Source organism: Nematolebias whitei, chromosome 21 (genome assembly GCF_014905685.2).
Source record: "Nematolebias whitei isolate Nwh7 chromosome 21, NemWhi1, whole genome shotgun sequence".
Classification (NCBI taxonomy): domain Eukaryota; kingdom Metazoa; phylum Chordata; class Actinopteri; order Cyprinodontiformes; family Rivulidae; genus Nematolebias; species Nematolebias whitei.
Genome location: NC_056518.1, coordinates 24,646,809 through 24,667,956, shown reverse-complemented (window position 1 = coordinate 24,667,956; position 21,148 = coordinate 24,646,809). Strand labels below are relative to the sequence as shown.

General features: G+C 39.7%; 1 protein-coding gene across 1 annotated transcript; it reads left to right on the top strand.

The window, feature by feature from the left end:
- Positions 1-20,849, top strand: ttc7b (tetratricopeptide repeat domain 7B). Its single transcript, XM_037695163.1, has 21 exons — positions 1-195; positions 2,897-3,051; positions 3,145-3,220; positions 3,732-3,824; positions 4,172-4,335; positions 5,558-5,679; positions 6,284-6,362; positions 7,721-7,896; positions 8,042-8,105; positions 8,186-8,323; positions 8,400-8,588; positions 8,740-8,857; positions 9,985-10,042; positions 10,133-10,205; positions 10,325-10,485; positions 10,564-10,680; positions 11,026-11,123; positions 16,311-16,451; positions 19,281-19,483; positions 20,060-20,133; positions 20,602-20,849. The coding sequence occupies exons 1-21, from the start codon at positions 75-77 to the stop codon at positions 20,747-20,749; spliced, it is 2,568 nt and encodes an 855-aa protein (XP_037551091.1). The 5' UTR covers positions 1-74; the 3' UTR covers positions 20,750-20,849.
- Positions 20,850-21,148: the final 299 nt, after the last annotated feature.

Below are 21,148 nucleotides of genomic sequence, written 5' to 3'. Positions count from 1 at the left end.
TTGACGATTGTTCTCGCTGAAGGCAGCTTCGGGTGTTTTGGTCCAGTCCATTCCAGTCTACCTCAGTCACGAAAATGACAGCGAGGAAGTCTGGATCACGACTGGAAACCGAGATAGAGCGGTGCCGCTCAGAGAGCCAGTGGGACAAGATACCGGAGCTGGTTCGGCAGCTGTCGGCGAAGCTAATATCAAACGGTAGGAAGCAGTTTGTGGATCCGATTTAGGAGGCCTTTCCCCGGCCTGGGTCTTCCGGACTTCCTGATATCTGCATCAGATGATGGGAGTTTTCAGCACAATGTTTTCAGCTTTGTACTCAGTTAATTAACGAAACAAAAGTTAGAAAGAAACGTAGTTTCACTAATAATTGTCATGGTTTTCGGGGAGTGTATATTTCATTTCATGCATTTCAGGATGTTGTGACCTGATCTGGGTCACTGTGTGTGCAAAGTCAGCTAATAATATTATTATTATTCAGATGAAATACCAGCAAATATAGCCACAGTGAAATAAAATAAACGATTAGCTTCACTGTTTTATTATTATTATTTTTTTTAATCATTCATTCACTAAATTGATCAATATTGAATGCTAGCAGATAACACAACACAGTCCGGTTTTTACTAAAGTTAATCAATATTTATTGAACTTTCATTATAGCCGATGTTTCCATAAAAATGCAAGCTTTCGTTATGTATTTTAATAATTTCTTCAGGAATCCAAATTGTTTGCCGAAACTCAAAAATGACGTTTTGTGCACGAAATTCTACATGCTAACTTTAAACAGGGTTAGACTGATAGTGAAGCCTCAGTCTTTAGGGGTTGTTTGTTAATTCTATGTACATACAGTATCCCTGTAGTTTAACTATAAATTAATATTAATAATTAATTTAAAAACGTAGTCATGATTTATTATCTTGTAGTCACTAAAATAGAAATCTAGTGTGAAGAATTTGTTCTACTTTTTGTGTCTGACAGACTCTTATTAAGGTAAATGTATTTCATAACTAAGTTATTAGCAGCTTCACAGACCAAACTAAATCTGCTAAGACCATGCTTTTGTGGTAAATACAATTTTTTTATATTATTTTTATAGTTGAGTCTGTGGAGGGGAGCATCAAAGTAAAATAAATACAAATAAAATTATTCAGAGTAGTTTTAAGGTTTAACTAGAGAAAAAATAGGACATTATTATAACTAATTATTATTATTTATATACTAAGTATAGTTTGGAAATGTCTTGGAGAGACGGCAGTGAGGTTTTTGACTCAAATATTCAATGACATATTTGTGGGTGAGAAAATGCCTGAGGAATGGAGAAGAAGTGTGCTGGTGCTCATTTTTAAGAACAAGGGTGATGTACAGAGTTGTAGCAACTACAGGGAATTGAGTTCTTGAGCCACACGATGAAGATCTGGGAGAGAGTTGTGGAAGCAAGACTTTTAGGTGAGAGGTGGCAATTTGTGAGCAGCACTTTGGTTTCATGCAGAGAAAGGGCACCACAGAGGCCATCTTTGCTTTGAGAATGCTGATGGAGAAGTACAGAGAGGGTCAGAAATAACTCCATTGTGTCTTGGTGGATTTAGAAAAAGCATATGACAGAGTGCCAAAGGAGGAAGTGTGGTATTGCATGAGGAAATTTGGAGTGGCAGAGAAGTGTGTTAGACTGCAGGACATGTATAAGGACTGCAGGACAGTGGTGAGATGTGCTGTAGGAGTGACGGATAGCTTCAAGGTGGAGGTGGGAGTGCATCAAGGATCGGCTCTGAGCCCCTTCTTGTTTGCTCTGGTGATGGACAGAGTAACGGATGAGGTCAGGCAGGAATCCCCGTGGACTATGATGTTTGCAGATGACATTGTGATCTGTGGTGAGAACAGGGCACAGGTGGAAGAGAACTTGGAGAGGCGGAGGTATGCACTTGAAATAAGAGCAATGAAAGTCAGCTGTAGTAAGACAGAGTACATGTGTGTGAATGAGAGGGAGGCTGGTGGAACAGTGAGGCTTCAAGGAGCAGAGATAAAGTTAGAGAGACCAGACTGAGATGGTCTGGACATGTCCAGAGGAGGGACAGTGGTTATACTGGTAGAAGGATGTTAGAAATGCAGCTGCCAGGAAAAAGACAAAGAGGAGATATATGGATGCAGTTAGAGAGGACATGGAGTGAGGACATAGGATGCAGAGGACAGAGTCAGATGGATGAGGATGATTCGCTGTGGTGACCCCTGTAGAGAGAAAAGAAAAGATTATAACTAAATATATTATGTATTTTACCTTTTAATGGAAGCTTTGCAACATTACAGTTTTGGTTTCTTAACTGTGTGCATCACTCTTCTACTATAGAACTACTTTTGATATTGTTGGGTGTAACTGGGACCCTGTGTACATAATTTTGTTCCACCTCCTGTACCACATGGGATGAGAACAACAATAAAATTGACTTGAACTTGAAATAAATTTGACCCGCTGGTGCTTTGGTCAGTAACTGGATTATGGGTCACGTTTATCTGAGCACACACTTCTACAATCACAGTTGTGTAATTTGTACCTAATTCTTGATGGTATGTTTGCAAGAAAAGTGGTGTTTCCCAGTTTATATAATTACTTGCTGAAATTCAGATATGATTTAATAATTCTGTTGGAAATTAGTCTAAGCAGAGTGGCTCTTGAAGAGACACATTTTCACTTAAAATGCCATAATTGTTGATCGTGGGTAATTTTAGTTGGCTTTTTTTTATTGTTGTTGTTGTTGATTTGATCTCAGACTGACCTAAGAATCATATTTAATGACTATTAACTTTCTATTTTTAATTAATTACTTGTATTCAAATATAACGGTTGGGCTAAAATAGACACGACTGATGAGCGCTGTACAAACGTTCTTTATTTGTGTGCGTGAAGATGACTTAGGCGAGCTACTGTTGGGGGAATGCAAGCTCCAGACGTACTTGAAGGAGAATCCAATCAAACCGGGTTCGAGTCCCAGAGGTCCCCGTCCCAAACTGGTGGAGGTCAGAAAACATCTCATTGCTGCTCTGGACAGAGGAAACCTCAAGGTAACCCTGAAACCAGGAAAAAAAAAAAAACTAGCAGACTTGGAGCCTTTATTATGTGTAAAATCTAAAGCACCAAATCTAACTTCTCCCCAGGCCGATTACCTCCAGGAGGCCAGTCTGCTGATGGCCAAACTCTGCTATGTGGAAGGAGAATATAAAGATGCTTTAGGTAATCTTCACTGAGTTTTTTAAACCTTAGTACCTTCTCACTGTCTGATTTTTGTCCCCAAAACACAAACGTTCAATCGATTTGTTTATACATCAATAATCATCAGACTTTTTGCTGCTTTTTTCACATATCTTTATTCCAGTACTAGTAGGTGGTTCAGGCACCTGATTAGGACGCCTCCCTTTTATAGTTTTTTTCTGGTACTTCCTACAGAGAAGACCCAGAATTTACTGAAGGAATATGTTGGTCTGGGAACGCCTCAGATTCCTCTAGAACGAGCTGGGGTTGGAGAGCAATGTCTGGGTTTCTCTCCTGGACCTGTTGCCTCTGCGAGCCGACTGCGGATAAGCGGCAGAAGACGGAGATAGTAGTTTGAAATGTTAGAGAACTGATGATCAAGACTACTTTAAAAAATACTAAAATTTGAACTCATTAAAAGCAAAATAGAAATAAAAAGTGTTTCTACTCCTGCACACAGCTGCAACTGAAAGGAAAACCGGTATTTTTCCAGGTCACTACAACAAGGTGAATCTGGATGACTTGCAGCTGGTTGGAGCTCCTGTGTACAGGTTGTCCATCATTGCAGAGGCTTATTCAACCAAAGGTACATAACAACACACTAAAAACTGCATCTTTTGTGTCTTACAACCTTTAAATTAATATGTGATGTCTCAAATCCAGTTTTCACTCATCTGTAGTACCCGTTCTGTCCACTTGGTGGCAGAAGAGTGTCACAGCTGATCATCAGCAGGAATTTTTCTGAACTGAATTAATTCTAAATTGTAACATTTTAGGTCTTATTAACATTGTGAGGCTTAAATTAATTTGATTTTGTCAGCTTCAAGCGGTGATAATAACCCCAGTGTCCAAACGTGTTAGATTAATATCAGACTATTACAATCAACTCATGGCTTCTGTCTTGATCAATATATTTTTCTCACCAACCCCCAGGCTTGTGTCTAGAGAAGGTCCCGGCTGCCTCTCCGTCTCTGTCCAATAAGAACACGGGGTCTCCGGCATCTAATCGGAGCGTAACAGATCGAGATCAGGAAATCATCACCTGCTATGAAAAGTCTGGAGACATTGCTTTGCTCTACCTGCAGGAAGCTGAGAAGGTTTGTGCTTGAGGGTGTGAAACTGAGGAACTTGGCTCACGGATGCTCACTAAATATCTTGTTAGTGCCTGGAAGCATTGTGCTGTCCTGGTGGGAGTGTGATAAATAGTCTGTTAATGTGATTCTGGTCACCAGAGCCAACAAACAAACATTTCTTCTTCTGTACTTAAGGAGCAGTGATACAACAAAAGTGGAGACAAATCAAAAGTTTCCTGCTTTAAGTATTATTATGTTACATGCATTACCTAAAATAATTAGAGACTAGATACTACGTCAGAGGAGGGAATAGCAATGCAATTATAGAAACAGAAATTAACAAAATATTTCAAACTAAATAAGTTGTTTGTTTGATTTTTGCAAAAATGCAGCATGCATAATTCTGCTGAAATTTACTGAAGAAGCTAAAAGTATCAAAACACTACGCAAAAGCTAAAAAAAAAAAACAGTGTAGTTAAAATCTAAAATTAACAAAACACTAACGTAAAAACAAACAAAAAAAATGTAAATCTAGCAAAATCCTAGATAAAAGCTGCAAAGGTGCAGCTAAGCCTTTAAGTAGCCAAAAGCTGGTTAGATACTAAAATCAAAACAAAAAATCTAATCAAAACTGTCACTAAAAAGCTGAAAATAGTATAAAAAGACAAACAGAGCAAATCCACTGAAGCATATTTAAAAAAAGAATAATGTTTTCAATGATTTGAATGTGTCTTACTGTATTTCTATGTGGAAAATATCAGAAAATAAAGTGAAAGTTTCATAAACCAAAAGTCGTTGCTCCCATTTCCTGAATGAGATGAAGGTTTTGATACATGAACTGCATAAATAACACACTGTTAAATTGCAAAAACACACGCAGGAAAACAAGTGAATGCTTAATCAGAAGCTGAGGGAAAGTATCTGCATCCTTTTATGTTCACCAGTTCAGGTTCAGGTGTTTTAATGTAAATATATTGAATTATAAAGGCTTTACTCAAAGCTTTTAATGTAGAAAATGTCTAAAATTGTGACCAAAACTTATAGAGCTGTCATTATATTATTTAAAATCTAGTTTGTAAAAATAAGACTGCAGGCACTTTTCTTTGTTGCTGCATTAACACATTACCTGGACTGTTCGCTTTATTTCTTACAAAAGTGGTGTTTGCTTTGTTTTTTGGCAAATAATTACGCAGAACTGTCTCTCTTTTCTGTTCACATTTTTATTTATTTATTTTTATCTCTGTAGGCGTTATCAGCAGGGATTCAGAACCGCAGCCCAAAGCCCGGACCAACAACACAAGACATGGAGCTGGGCTACTTCCTGGAGACCGGCCTACAGAGGGCACACGTCATCCACTTCAAGAACGGGTAAATAACCAAATAAACAAGTGGCGTATTCATGTGCCTTTACGTCAGATCCCAAAACACAACAAATAAACAAAACAGGCAACTAAGGAAAGAAACGTAAATCGCTCTGTTCTGGATCATCGTTTTCCCAGCAGGACTGAGAGACCCTTTGTGGACGCTTTCCTCCCACTTTGCAGTTGTGGTGTTACAAAGCTGCTTACGGGTGGATGGAGTGTGAACGCAGTTAATTAATACGCACATTTCAGCTCGAAGTGTTTCCCTCACTTGTGTGGTTTTAAGATCATTCGGATTAGCTTCAGTGTTAGAGCAGCTGTTAAAAACTGGATAAAATTAGTGAAATACATTAAATCTGCCTCTGTAGCTCGATTGTTGTTCTTATGCAGCATCTAAAATCAGGATAAGATGTAGCTCAGTACAGCAAGTAACACAAGTTCGAAGTTTAAAAAGAAACATTTATTACGTTCCTGAAGCATCAAAGATCTGAGACTTTTGAACGTTTACAGTGATTTTACAGAGATTTCAGACTCTGCACTTTGATTTTAACCTGACTGCACTGTTTGAATACTTCCTTTTTTTTTTCTTCTGTGTCTCTTTTCTGCCGTAGAAACCTGACGCAAGGCGTGGGCAGGTTTCGAGAGATTCTTCGGGCCGTTGAGACCAGAACCACCCAGAACCTTCGCATGGTGAGGAGGATGTCTATCGGAGTGTTTGATATTTATGCCTTCTGTAAGAGTGATTGTATATTTTTTTTAATAACTCAGCAGATGAGGCTTTTTAAATTTTCGCTTGGCTTTAACCATCTGTTGTAGATTTCTTCTAAATGACTGGATTAATTCAAACTAAAAGATGTGACTATCTCCTCTTGATTCATACAACACCATCGTTGCATTACTGTTTAAACTAAATGATCTTGTGTTGAGAACTAATAGTGATGCATAGGCCTGTCACAATAACATATTTTGCTGGGTGATTAATTGTTTCAGAAATTATTGTGATAAACGATAATATTGTTTGAAATTTGACAATAATCAGCAATTATTGTCAAATTTAAGAACCACCGGATGGTAGTATAAGACTGTTTGAACCGAAGGATGGATAGTAAGGGAGGGAGCAGCGTGTCTCTTTAAGAAAAAATGGGAGGGAGGCCCCTTGATGTGACACGGGCTGTCTCTTGGTTCTCAAAATGGCTGACGCTCGGTGCGGTTTGAGCTCTTTAGCATAGCATTTTTCACACAAAGCTTTTAATAAAAAATCAGTAAACAAGTTCTCAGCTTCTTTTTGCAGAGAAAAACAACTTTTTAGACGAAGGCAGGGGTTTCAACCGTGAATTTTGGAGCTTTAACAAGACGGAACTTTTTCCCGAGGTCGGCCTGTTGGCTTAGCTCGTAGCTTAGCTTCTCAGCTTAGCTGCTTTTAACGATCCAAAAACGCAATTTTGGCTCATTAATATGGATTTTAAAGTGAAAAGAGAAAGGGAGGGGTCAGTGAAGAGCGCCGGAGTTGAGCCTTTTGTCATCCAGTGTCTTCAGTAGAAAGAGAGAGACGAAGAAACAATAAAGCTGATAAATGAAAATGAGGTATATGATTTTCATTTATCATGCGATTAATTGATTTATTGTTTATTGCGACAGGCCTAGTGATGCACCAAATTTGGCCAAACCTTGAAAACGGCACAATATTGCGAGACGTCACGCTTGGAGTTTGTCTCATGAATGACTCTCGGCTAAAACCACATCAAACTTTAGCCTAATATCTGTCAAATTGACTGTTATAGCCATGTTTGTGTTGGCTACTGTCAATTAGTTGTTGTGGCCATATTGACTCCTTTTTGCAAGTTTCATTAAAATAAATATTTTGGTTACTGGCCGACATGGGTAATAATGAGGGATGGCTCAAGACTTTTGAACAGCACTGAAATGGCACATTTAGTTTGTACTTAATGGCAAAATATCTATATCTGCATGTATATTTAAAGTAAACAGACTGCTGCTGTGTTGGTTTAAAGAACGTCTTCAGTAATTCGGTGCTTTTGTGTTTGTAGACCATAGCGCGCCAGCTGGCAGAGATCCTGCTCAGAGGAATGTGTGAACAGAGTTACTGGTCTCCTCTGGAGGATCCACCAACGGTGTCACCTCTGGATAATCCCACACAGCAACGACACACTTACAGCAAGAGCTACAAACTGAGCCGACGCCCGCGAGTGTACTCGGGAGAAAAGTAAGTGACCATGGAGACGCAAAATTAGATTAAAATAAGGTTCTGGTGTCTTTTTTTTTTTTTTTTACTAGCAGCACATTTTTACTTTCTGTCCCACTCATTAATGTCTAACTGGGCTTTTTTTTTTTTTCCTGCTGTGTTTCAGTTTGTTTTGCCCTCAGGAGAACACAGAGGAAGCGTTGCTGCTGCTGCTCATCAGTGAGTCCATGGTAAGAAACCGTGAAATCGCAGATTATGAGGCTCATGCAGCTTTTACTTCTACATCTGCGCTTGTTCGTCCTTCTTTCAGGCTAATCGTGATGCGGTCCTGAGCAGGATTCCTGAGCACAACAATGATCGGATCATCAGCCTGCAGTCTGCCTCCGTGGTGTACGACCTGCTGACGATAGCTCTGGGCAGGAGGGGGCAGTATGAGATGCTGTCTGAGGTAAACAGCCCTCTCCATCTTAGTGTTTTTTATAAAGATTGGTGATAAAAACAGGAAAATGTCCCCTCTCCCTCAGTGTTTGGAGAGAGCCATGAAGTTTGCCTTCGAGGAGTTCCATTTGTGGTACCAGCTCGCCTTGTCGCTAATGGCAGCCGGCAAATCAGCTCGGGCCGTCAAAGTCCTCAAGGAGTGCATCCGCCTGAAGCCTGAAGACCCAACCATCCCGCTGCTGGCTGTCAAACTGTGTATCGGACCTCTGCACTGGGTCAGAACCACACACAACTCGTTAACCTCAACAGAAACGAGGGCTGATTGAATCTGTAGCTCTCTGTTAAACACACACATCATTTTGTCTTTTAACGTGTTTAAACGAACAGCTTTTTATCTTTCCACATTTTCCTGTTCTCAAATTTCAGTTGGACGAAGGAGAAAACTTTGCAAAGTTGGTGATCGACATGGGAGAGAAGGCGGCTGAATTCAGAGCCAAAGGCTACCTGGCCATCGGTTTGGTTTACAGCCTCAAAGCCACCGACGGTCAGTCATACACAATGAGACGCTCGCTCGGATGTTTCGATAACACAGAACATTTACACAAGTTCTCTGCCTAAATTAAAATATTTTAAGATACACTTTTGTTACCGCGCTTATTTGAAAACGTCAAATTAAAATTTCTTCTGCATTATTTTGCAGAATAGATGATGAGCTTCATTTTTTTGCCGCCCTGCCTGACAAGGAGCAGAGTTAATTCAGCTCCACTATATAATTTAAATTTTCCTTTAAGCATCTCCTTAATGATCTTTCCAGAATGTTTACATATTTTAATATCGAATAAACATTTGAGAAGCGGTCAAAATTAACTGGTTATCAGTTTTATGTTGTTTTTGTTCATATAACCCAATGTTGATCATCTTTAATGAAACCATAAAGTAAATATAAAATCAGGCCAATGGTTTAAAGTTATACAGTTCAGATTTTAACAATATTTCTTATTTATTATTGCTTTATTATATACTTTATTACATACTTTAATTAATTAATTACTATTTATTACTTTATATACTTTATATTATTTATTTTTATTATTAATAATATTTAACAAGATTTTAATAATATTATTATAGTGGCAGCACGACGGCTCAGTGGTTAGCACTGTTGCGTCACAGCAAGAAGGTCCTGGGTTCAATCCCCGGTTGGATCTGGGGTCTTATTGTGTGGAGTTTGCATGTTCTTCTCGGGCTTGCGTGGGTTCTCTCCGGGTACTCCGGTTTCTTCCCACAGACCAAAAACATGCATGTTAGTCTGCCTTCAGGCCTCTCCTGTGATCTCCGTGGGATTTGCCTGGTTAAATAAAGGTTAATAAATAAATAATTTCTAATTTTTATTTGCATTTGCTTTGGCTTTAAGTAAGAATTTTACGTTGAGGTTTTACTTCATTTTGTAATTTTACGGTGCTGTTCTGGTGCTTTTACCTTGAAGACGGATATTTCAGAAAACGTGTCTGAAAAAAGTTCATATCTCAAATTATCTTATAGTTGTTCATTGTGTCGTCGTTGTTGTTTACAAACTGCATATCCATTTCTGTTCCGCCCTGTGTGTTAAAACGTGCTCTCATGGTTGTTTGCTCGTATCTGAAGGTTCATTTCTGTTTGTTCATGTTTCAGCATCGTTGCGGAGCATGCAGGAGGAGTACCAGAGGAAAGCTTTGGGAGCCTTCCAGAGGTTCGGATTGGATGTGTTCATTCACGACCTGTGATCTTTAAAGTTCTGTCTAAAGTTCATGAAACTTGTGTTTCCTCTTCTCGTCTGCAGAGCTCATAGTCTGACTCCCACTGACCATCTCGCTGCTTTCTATCTGGCTCTGCAGCTTGCTGTTTCCAGACAGGTAACGCAACAAAATATTAAACTCAAGACGTCTAGGAGTTGCTTCTCTTTGATGGGGCACGCTGTGTTTTATCCCAGCTTTAGTGAAAACCTGTAGTTTGCATGTGTGTTTGTGTGTAGATCCCCGAGGCGTTAGGTTATGTCCGACAGGCGCTGCAGCTCCAAGGAGACGACGTCCACTCCCTCCACCTGCTGGCCCTGCTTCTCTCTGCTCAGAAACATTACCACGACGCCCTGAACATCATCGAGATGGCTCTGTCCGAGTATCCAGAGAACTTCAAGTGAGGCACACAGGATTTTACATCTCTATTTAACCGAATAAGCGGCAGATGATCTCACCATATGCGTGTGTTGTGTAGCCTGCTGTACACCAAGGTGAAGCTGGAGGCGATGTGTAGAGGACCAGAAGAAGCTCTGCTCACCTGTAAACACATGCTGCAGATCTGGAAAAGCTTTTACAACCTAACAAACCCCAGGTGCGCTCAGGTGCTCTCCAAACACAAATTCAGCTCCATTTTCACAAACACCAACTCAGATTTCAGCGTTAGCAGCAGTTCGGGCTTCTTAAGTCGTAAAGACCTCTAAATTAACGGACTGTGTGTAAATCTTTCCTGAATTCATCCGTGACTATTTTATTTATAATGTACATATGTGGGTGGGATGTAATGTTCTACACATCTCTTCAAATAACTTTTTCCTCCTTAACAAAGGGATCACTGAGCGACTAAAGGCTCAACCTGTTTTAGTTCGACTTGTTTAGCGAGTCACACCAGAGCTTTTTGTTCTGTGTGCGTTACGTCGGCGTGTTGTGTTTGTGGCAGTGATTCGGGGCGTGGCAGCAGCCTGCTGGACAGAGCCATCGCAGACAGACGGCAGCTCAACGCCATGACTCTGCCGGACTTCAGTGACCCCGAGACCGGTAGGAAATCAAAAACTGGATCACAAAACCCCAAACGACCCCTGAATCATTCGCAAATATTCTCTACACACACGTCTGCTCTATTTTTTTTCCCTCATTTCTTGATTAATTTGACTTTTTTTTTTTTCTGTTTTACTTCCTGTTTTAGTCTCAGGCTCCTCCTCCTCTCTCTCTGGTTTCGAACCGGTCTCCCCCACCTCCCCATCTGCCATGTCCTCCCCTTCATCTCCCTCCTTTACTTTCCAACCTCCTACTATTCCCTCTCCAACCTGGAACACTTCTTCCCTCCCTTCTCCTGCCCCGCCTCCTCCTCTTCCTCCTCCACCCATCAAGACCAGGACTCAGACATTTTGCAACCACGTCGTTCTGCGTCAGCCCCCCAACCGTAATCTGCCTTTGTGCACTCTCAGTCTGTAGCATGGTGTGGAGAGTGACGTGGAACCGCTTCGGGGGGTGGGGGTGGATTTGCATGTTTAACGTTGTATTTCGAGTTAATCCCGGCCGTACGTTCAATTATTTCATGTCCGTCATTAGATGTAAACCTGTTGAATTAGTCGTTAAAGAAAAATTTGACCATACAAATTCATTAAAATGATTAACATTTACTGTATTCAGGTGTAAAATCTATAAACTGTTTCTGAACTCCGTAAAATATTTAGTCTCTTTATCATCGGATTTCTTAGCACCTTATTAGTATGAAGTGGAAGCTCCTTTGTGTGATCGAATCAAAAAGTGCTCTGTTGTTGAAATTTATTATTTTTGTTGCAACATATTTGATCCTTTTTGCCACAAGATGGTAATTCACTTGTAATTTGTCTTCTTTAAACAACATTGCGGTAAAATTAAAAGGTTTTACCGCAATGCTGATTTTAGACAAAAATACTTTATATTTTTCCTCTGTGTTGAATAATCTGACTGTTAAACTGTGCAACAATACAAACATCACGTTTTATGTAACCTAATTAATTTTGTCAAAATGTTCCTTTTTTTTAGCTCTTTATTTACTGTCTTGGGTCATATTCATAAACTAATCACCTGCAGTGTTTTGTTAAGGTGTGCCACTTCTATTTATTGTCACTGACCTGCATAAAGAGGTTTTTGAAGCAAGTTTGATCTGTTTTAGCTGATCCAATCATCCCTTCAGGATTTGAGTTTGTTGCTTCAGTCGGAGCTCAGATTTACCGAACCGCTCGGTTTGTTCAGGTAGTTTTTATCCTTACAATATTTCAGCTAATGACACGTTCAGAATGGTTTACTGTAAATCAGATCTGCAGGTGATGAAGGACCCTTGAACTTTGAACCTTTAAACATCCAACTTTCTGCTAGCAGGAAACACTGGATCAATCATCCACTCTTGGCTCGTGATTAGTCTCGTTCGTTAGGTTAAAATCTGTAGTGTAATTACAACAGAGTGCAATAAAGACGTTGCGTTAATATTACACTAAACCCTCTGTTGCTAAGTAATGTAATAACAAAGGGTCTGATTGTGAAGCAGCTGCACGTTTGATGCAACGGTAGGAAGCTTAGCCACCTAATCAGACTGCTTAAAGCTGAAGGTTTGAGCCTTTTAACAAACAACGTTTTCATTTCTCGCCCATTTCTATCTCAGAGATTACACAACACCGAGCAACAGTCTGATTAGTAATAAGTCTGCAACTAATCAGGTGCTTTGGAGAAGCGGTTTGTGACATTTTGTCCGAGAATAAATCTAGAATTGGCTCAACTTTTGTTCACCTGAAGTGTGTTAGCATCTCTCGACACACACCTCTGTGCTCTTTACGTCTGTTGAGCTCTTGTTCAGTTTTCTTCTTGTAAACCTCTGAGTACGGTTGTAAATGTACGCTTCCCTGTTTTCCTGAGTTTAGCCTACACCCCCTCAACTAGTTTCAGTGATCTAAAGGGGGATTGAGCAAATCAGAATTCTTCTTGCAAGTTTCTAAATTTGTCATCAAGCTTTCACAGTAACCGTCCGTCCCACTCTTCATCGTCCAACCTACACTTCTGCTCTGTTCTTGGTGTCAACAATCCTTCAAGCTGTTTCTGAAGGATCCTCGTTCATGATGGGAGTTTCAAATGTTCCCATCTGCCGAACTCGTGATTTGATAGAAGAAATAATTTGAACCGCAGATGGTTTAACTCTTTACACTGAAGTTTTGATGTTACAGCGGCGCAGTGAAGACTCCCAAAGATCCACCTTTTTACTCAAATAAATATTTTTATTTTATGGCCAAGCTTTGAACCTTCTGTCACTAAGTCCAAAACAATAAAAGCAGTGATTTCCAAACTTTTTAGCTCCTGAACCATCAAACTTTGGTAAATTGCTGTTAAAATAAATAAATAAATTCTAATGGCACCATTAAAAATGCACAACGATCACATCCACAATGCTATTTTATTACATTTGCAACTACTTGTTTTATTCTTTGTGATAAATATGATGAAAATTTATCATAAACTGATTTTTAAAATCTAAATTAATATCTGCAGATTATTTTAGGAACACAAACTGGTGTTGGGTGATCCACAAACACAAACTCTGAGAGCTGGTAAACTCACTAAACTAATTGGAAAATGGCAAAGAAGAACTTGTTATAGTTTAACAGAATAAAACTTTAATATTGAATATGTAATAAAAACATGTTTACGACTGTTTAAGTCTAACATCCAGAGTCCGTCCAGCGTTGAGTTTACAGATTTTCATAAAAAATAGTTGCTGTCGTGTTTCCTCCTTTACCTTCACGTGTTTCCTGTTTTTCTAACCGCTCCAAATATTTATTTTCCTGTGAAATTTTTCATTTCAGACTTATTTAGTTTTTTATTTATTTAGTCGTTTTGTTCCAACGTCCGTTTGTGTTTTCATCTCCTCTGAAAATGTTTGCATTGACCGGTAAATATGAGATGATTCCTCCAAACATTTAATGAAGTCCGTCTTCAGCTTGGCAGCATTTTTATGTTTATTTTTCATCTAAAAGTATAAACAGTTTTCCTCTTGTCGGTTAAAATAATGTGCGAAAATCTAAAATAGAAGTCAGATTTTTTATTGTAGTTGTGAACTAACAAAGCAGCAGAGAAATGCTATCCTCTTTACGTTCGTTAAGGTTTATGTGTAACTTCACCTGCTTAGAGAACATTTATTTATTTATAAGGCTGTGTGTTATGATGTGGGTTAAAGAGTTTCTGTAAATAATTTTATGATTTTTCATTTTTAAAAGTGGGTTTCTTCTGTTTTTCCTCTTTCAGTCGTTAACAGTCATCTTTTTTCCCATCCTTCCGTTTTTATTTTTTCTTTCCAAGGCGGCCTTCAGGACGCTAACACTCTTGGTTTTTCCTCCATATTTTCTGTTTGTAAGTAGCCATCTAACCTCCTTCTTCCATCCACCCCTCTTCGTTCATTGCTTACCTCACTTTTACCTCATTTTTCCTCAAGCAGTTCATGGATAAATGTTTTTTTTTCTGCTTTACCACAACATTTGCAGCCACTTTCAGGAAGGAAACGGGGATAAAGTGGACGTTCTTTGCGTTTTGTCACTTTGAAATGCACAAAGTCACCTAAAAGATGAGCGTTTGAAGTGTTCCAGAAGTTGTGCAGATTGTTTTTTTAATACAATATAAAAGGAAGTTCAGCACAGTGTTAAGAAAAATATATTTTCCGGGAGTTTTCCTTTAAAAGCTGTCAAATGATTGAAGGAAAACAAGAAGCAGCTTCCTGGTTGTGAATCTCTGACATGTGACTTTAATTCTCACAAATATTATCTTTGAACACAACACTGATCAATAGTTATCTTTGAAAGTGTCACGATAGTCTGATGATAAACCACAGAGGAGGAGAACAAATTATGGCTCCTAGGATGAATTTATCTCTTAAGATCGTTTTATTCGATCAAAATAATACCGTCTCTATGTTGCTTTCATTTTTATTGACTTTTAGTAAATAAATAAGCTGCAAATATAAACTTAGTTCTGGAGCTGAGGGGAAAAGCATGCACTCAATTTTTAAGTGAAATCAGTTTTAAAAAGGTGTAAAATTGAATTAGTCACCCCTTTTTTTTGGTATATGAAGCAAAAATTAATTCATGTCAGTCATTTTACAAATCTACTGCTAAAGGACTGAATCTGCATTTTTAAAACAGTTTTGGCAAGTTGGTTGTATTTTTTTAGACCTAATCCCCAACTATCGTTCTTGATGACCCCAACCCATAGATCCTCTCATTATACAAATATACATAATAATCATGTCTTTAAATTAGAAAACTGCTCTCTAATATTCACAATCTAAACAAACATATGAATAAAATGACAGAACAATGTTTTAAAACATCGTTTTTACTAAAGGTAAAATTCAGATTTTCTTTAAAGAAGAAAACGAGGTCAAGCAGAAAACGGATTCTTAGATTTATTATGAACGTAAACCTGCCCTTATTTTGTTTTATCTTGAGAATCTTTTAAAATTTAACCATTTACTACATAAATGCAAACTGATCACCAGCTGGTGCACTACAACTTTTTATTTAATTTTATTCTAAATTAGAAAATATTAGAAAACCACCATTGTATTGCATTAAAGAACACCTAAATTTAAACAACAAACAGCTTTTCTGTAAAACCTACTGCTGCTGCTGCTGTCTCCACCCAAAACGGGCTTTAAGTGTTTGCGTCGACCAAATGAGACGTCCTTGTATCGTTTCCCCAAACCCTCTAATCAGAAACACTTTCTTCCTTTTTATTCTTGCTCCCATAGACATCCTGAGCTCTTTATTTTTATAATCTTCTTTGACTTTTACATGTAGGTAACTAAATCCAAACTAAAAAAAGGAGAAAAAGTAGAGAGGGAAAGTATTTAAGCAGCTCTAAACTTGGATGTAGCTCAAAACAGGATGTCTGACTAAACTAATCATTTGACTTTGTTTGGGCTCCATAATAATCAGACAAGATGTCCAAGTTCTGTTAGCCACTTTTGCATGAGTGTTTTGACCTGGTTGATCCAGCACGTTAACAGTGTTTATTGCTGTGAGATGCCTTTCACTGCAGCCTAACGCCACACACTTTGTTTTTATTAAAGTTATGGTGTTCATTGAGCTTTGCTGCCGGCTTTAACCCTCATAAAACACGTCTGTTTAACACCGCTGCAGAAAATCGGACGATCTGGGCGACAGCACAAGCGTAACGGTGTGATTTTTCATCCTGCAGGTTCTGTTCACGCCACATCCATCGCAGCCAGTCGAGTGGAGCAGGCTCTGTCGGAGGTCGCCTCCTCCCTGCAGAGCAGCGCCCCTAAACACGGACCCCTGCACCCCTGGATGACGCTGGCTCAGATCTGGCTTCACGCAGGTGAAAAAAGCAATGTATAATCAGACCGCTTTATTGTCAATGCACTGAAGCACAACGAAATTACATTTCGGTACAGCCCGTCTGAGAAAAACATAAACAAACAGACGTGGGGAGACGGAGGTGTCTGAGGCTGCTGCCTCAAGGGAGGCGCTGCCTCTTTTCATTTAGATAAGGAAAAGAGAAACAAGGGAAGAGGAGGTGTAAAAAAAAAAAAAGTTCTTATCTCTTGCACTATGTCCTCGACAGGACACAGTGTGAAAATTGCAACAAAAGAAAAAAACACCCTCCGCACAGAAACATCAACATACTGATGACATCATAATACGTTTATGCATGAGGAAGGCTGACGAAGGCGATGAGTTGTCCGTGGACTTCCAGATAGTTCCATAGTCCTGATTAGAGATGGTGCAGTGTCTATCAGCCGGCTCAGCTCTGATACAGGTCCACAGATGTCCTCGGGAAGGGAGCAGGTAGGGGAGGGAGCAGAGCTTCTTGTTCACATAACATCCAAGAGAGTTTGAGATAGTTGGCCAATTTAAGGCCAACACGAGGGAGCCAGACGCAAATAACAACAGTAATTTGGGGTCAGGCCGACTGTTTGATTCCTGTCTGCCTTATACAGTAGTTCTACTGGTACGTCTCAATGGCGACTCCAAACAGCCAAATTTTGTGGTCAGCATCGCCGGGCCGAGCTTGTAGCTTCTCCAAGGTTGATTCCTTCCCGCCAGCGAGTTTCAGGAACCACAAGTGGCCTGCGATTCTCAGAAATCACTTCCAGCTTAAGGCTCAGCTCACACAGCATTTGAGTCTGAGTGTATAAGCATCTTATCTGAGAGTTTGACGCGTTAATATCACATTTTATGACGCATCTTAACTGTCTTCTGGTTGTTTGAATAAAACATCCTCATATTTGAGTTTTATTCAAAAATAATTAGCGTCCCATTGTTGCCATGTCTCTGCCTCAGGTCCTGCAGCTGCCTGATATTTTATAAACGTCGTTGTGTGCTGCAGTTCGTCTGGCTTTACAAACCTGAAGGTCAAAACTCTTCAGCTTCCAAGAAAAAGAATGTTGCAGAAAAATGTTTAAATATTTGTCATTTATATTTCGAACACTGTTTTGACCTTCGAATATTTGAAATTAGAAAAATGGGAGAGGAAAAAATGTATTTTCAATATTTTAGATGCTTGGTTTTAGCTGTATACACATCTTTTTATTGCATTATAATACAAAACATTCAGCTAAAAGTACTTGTACACTTCATATTTAAGGTTCAGTGAAGTCAGGTGAAGAAAACTGAATTTTCTACTAAAATCTATAAATGTGAAATATTTTCCCCGACAGGATTCATGAATGTTAAAACTAACACAGAGTCTTTATCTAGTGACAGTTTGATAATTATTTAAGATTACTTGAAAATTTCTCAATATGAGCATCTCTCTTATGGACAAACAAACCCCAAAGAAGATTACAACACCTCAAGTTAGAGTAAAATGGTGGAATAAACCATGCAAGAGACTATAATGTTTTTTTTTTTTTTTCTTGTCTTGTGTGTGTCTGTTAGCAAAATATCTATTCTGGATGGATTTTAACTAAACTTTTAGAGAGTGATCATGGGATGTAGAGCTACAACTGATTAACTGAAAGTTAACCCAATTCAAGATGGCTTCCACATATAAGCAAACAGAAAATGGCTACAACTCCACTAATTTGACAGATAAGCTAAAATGTGTACGGTAGTAGCTGAGGGTCCTCCTGAACTCATACTTCAAGCTCACGTGTGATCTCACAATATTGGGAACATCAGATCCTGTGTTTCCTGAGAGCACTCTGGTTAGATATACGCGTATTATATTTCCCTCTCAGCTCTGTGGAGCCGTGGTTCTTCTTTCTGCATCAGCAGCGGACGAACGTAAACGGAGCGGAGAGAGCGCATAAACAGATGCAAGGCAGCGCACGTAAACACACACGGACAGAGGACGTTTGTGCTGCAGTTTATCTGCGCAGCTGCTTCCTCTCGTCGGGCGGTCATTTCCAGCTTGGCGACACAGCTAATGTAATCAGCAAATTAAAGAGGACAAACAGAGGGAGAGCTCATTTCCTCTGCCTCCTTTGTGGACTCAGAAACAATGAAAGCTTTAGATGGGTTAGTTAGAAAACGCTCATCTGGTTGACCCTGATTTGTTTGTTTTAATTCTGTCTCTGTTTTGTGGACAAAAATGTCCAGGATATGGTGGAGCATGTGTTTGTGGAGCGTCAGTCCACTTGCTTTTGTAGAAAATGAGGGCTGAGTTTTACGAGACCTTTCATCCACCACCTGTCACGATGGAGTTTTAAATAAAGGTCATCTCATGATGCTAAAAGACAAAGTTACAGTCGTTCTGGTCATGAGATGTGTTAGCGCTCATAGCATGTGTTGAGGATGACTCTCAGCTACTACCACACCATTTGACCGAATTATAGCCACTTTTGTGTTGGCTAGTTTGGATTAGCTGTAGCGACCCATTTTTAAGTCCATTTTTTCCAAAGGCTAATGAGTTGTAGATTAATGATTACTTTAAAAGTTTCATTAAAATCATCCAGTGGTTTGATATTTTGCTAACACAGACCAGTGCAGACGAAAAAAACTGGCGCTTGGTTACCGTATATTTTGGACTATAAGGCACACCTGATTATAAGCCTCACTGTTCATTTTTGAGAAAATTAGATTTTAAGTGCGCCTTATAGTCTGAAAAATACGGTAAATGAATATGCCATTGCACATTTTGCTAAAACCAAAGCATATATTTTAGTTTTCCCTAATTATTTGTTGTGTTTCGCCCATCCGACAGCCGAGGTGTACATCGGCATGTCGAAGCCCACCGAGGCCACGGCGTGCACGCAGGAAGCAGCCAACCTGTTCCCCACATCCCACAACGTTCTGTACATGAGGGGGCAGATCGCCGAGCTGAAGGGCAACATGGATGAAGCCAAACGTTGGTACGAAGAGGCCCTGTCCATCAACCCCACCCACGTCAAGACCATGCAGAGGCTGGTGAGACGACAAACACACATTCACTGTCCTCCTGAGGCTTTGCACGTTTTGTATAATTACCCAGAATCCTCTGGGACGGTTTATAACCTCTCTGAGATGAAGCGATCCACTGTCTCTAATTTGATACTCGCAGCTTCTGATTACGGTGTTGACGCCTGGATGCTGCCGGCAAACAAATCCAGACTAGAAAAAAATTCCTGGAGGAATTCCAGTGGGATTCCTGAAGCCTCTCGTTCCCTGCAATTGTTCTCGAGCTGAATTTTTTGAAAAACACTAGCTGTACTTATGATCAAATGTCTGTTAGCTGAGAGTTTCAAGCCGCATTTCGTTTACCAACATGATCTGATTGCAAATTCTTTCAAAGAAACAGGAACTTGTTTATGTTGCGTTTTAGAGAAAACGCACACTACGGAAGCTTTTCATATTTTTAAGACCCAATTACTTGAATTTGTGCCTGAAGGTCAGCTGGTGATATTGTAATGGTTGGAATTGTGCAGGAAGGTGAAAATATTTGTAAAGTTGCCATGAAAAGATCATTTGAGTCATTCATTAAAACATGTTTGTGGGTCTGTGCAGGGTCTGATTCTGCACCAGCTGCAGCGCTACAGTCTGTCTGAGAAAGTCCTGAGGGACGCCGTGCAGGTCAACAGGTGGGCGGCTGAATCTCTCTTTACCTTTTACTAACATATGCTGCTCATTCAGCTTTAGGTGTTTTTTAACTTTACGCATCTTCCGTCCTTTGTGTTCAGTTTTACCAGATTTTTTTATTTCACACAGCACATCCTGTGAACTAATAGCTTTTATTGACTCATAAGGAGCCTAAAAATATGTTTGGTTGTCTTGTGTCGACACAACGCTGGCTCATCTCGTCAGTTTAGGAAACTTTTACTCATGAACGGCTGAGTAGCTAAACAAACATTTCTCTGAAAATGGTCACATACGAGGACTAAAACTGAGTGGAAAAGCTGCTAACGTCCAAAGAAAAGTGTAAAGAAGTTCAGAAAACAGTTTATAGGTTTCTTTCAAATTGACATGAGCCGTTTCCTCTCATCCGAACAGATGTTAGATTTGCTCTTCTTGTTTTTGCTGGTTCTAAACGTCTCCTCTCCTCCTGTCAGCACGGCTCACGACGTGTGGAACAGTCTGGGCGAAGTGCTGCAGGCTCAGGGAAACGCCGCCGCCGCCACCGAGTGCTTCCTCACTGCCTTGGAGCTGGAGGCCAGCAGCCCCATCCTGCCTTTCACCATCATCCCCAGAGCACTATGAGACGCTCACACACACACCTGCACACAGACGGGTGTGCAGCCATTTCTCTCCCTGTAAATACTGCACATACTGTGTGTGTTGGAACGTTTCAGTCTGTGCATGCCCCTCCGTGTTCGTGTGCCAACATGTTTCCTGTGTGCGTTTGTGTAAATACGATTGTCATTACTCAAAAGGTTTTGTTTACATCTTTAATCCAAAGACGCACACATAAAGGTTTTGACAAAAGCAGATTATTGGCAGGAAAAACGAGTTTCATTTCCTTCGATGAGCCAAATGTCTCGGTTACTGAAACACGATTCTTTGTTGCTGTTCTGTTACTGTACGTCTGACTGAGAACTCACCGGAACGTCGACAGATCCGATCGCTCAGTCAGTAAATGCCAAAATTCTGGGTGCGTTC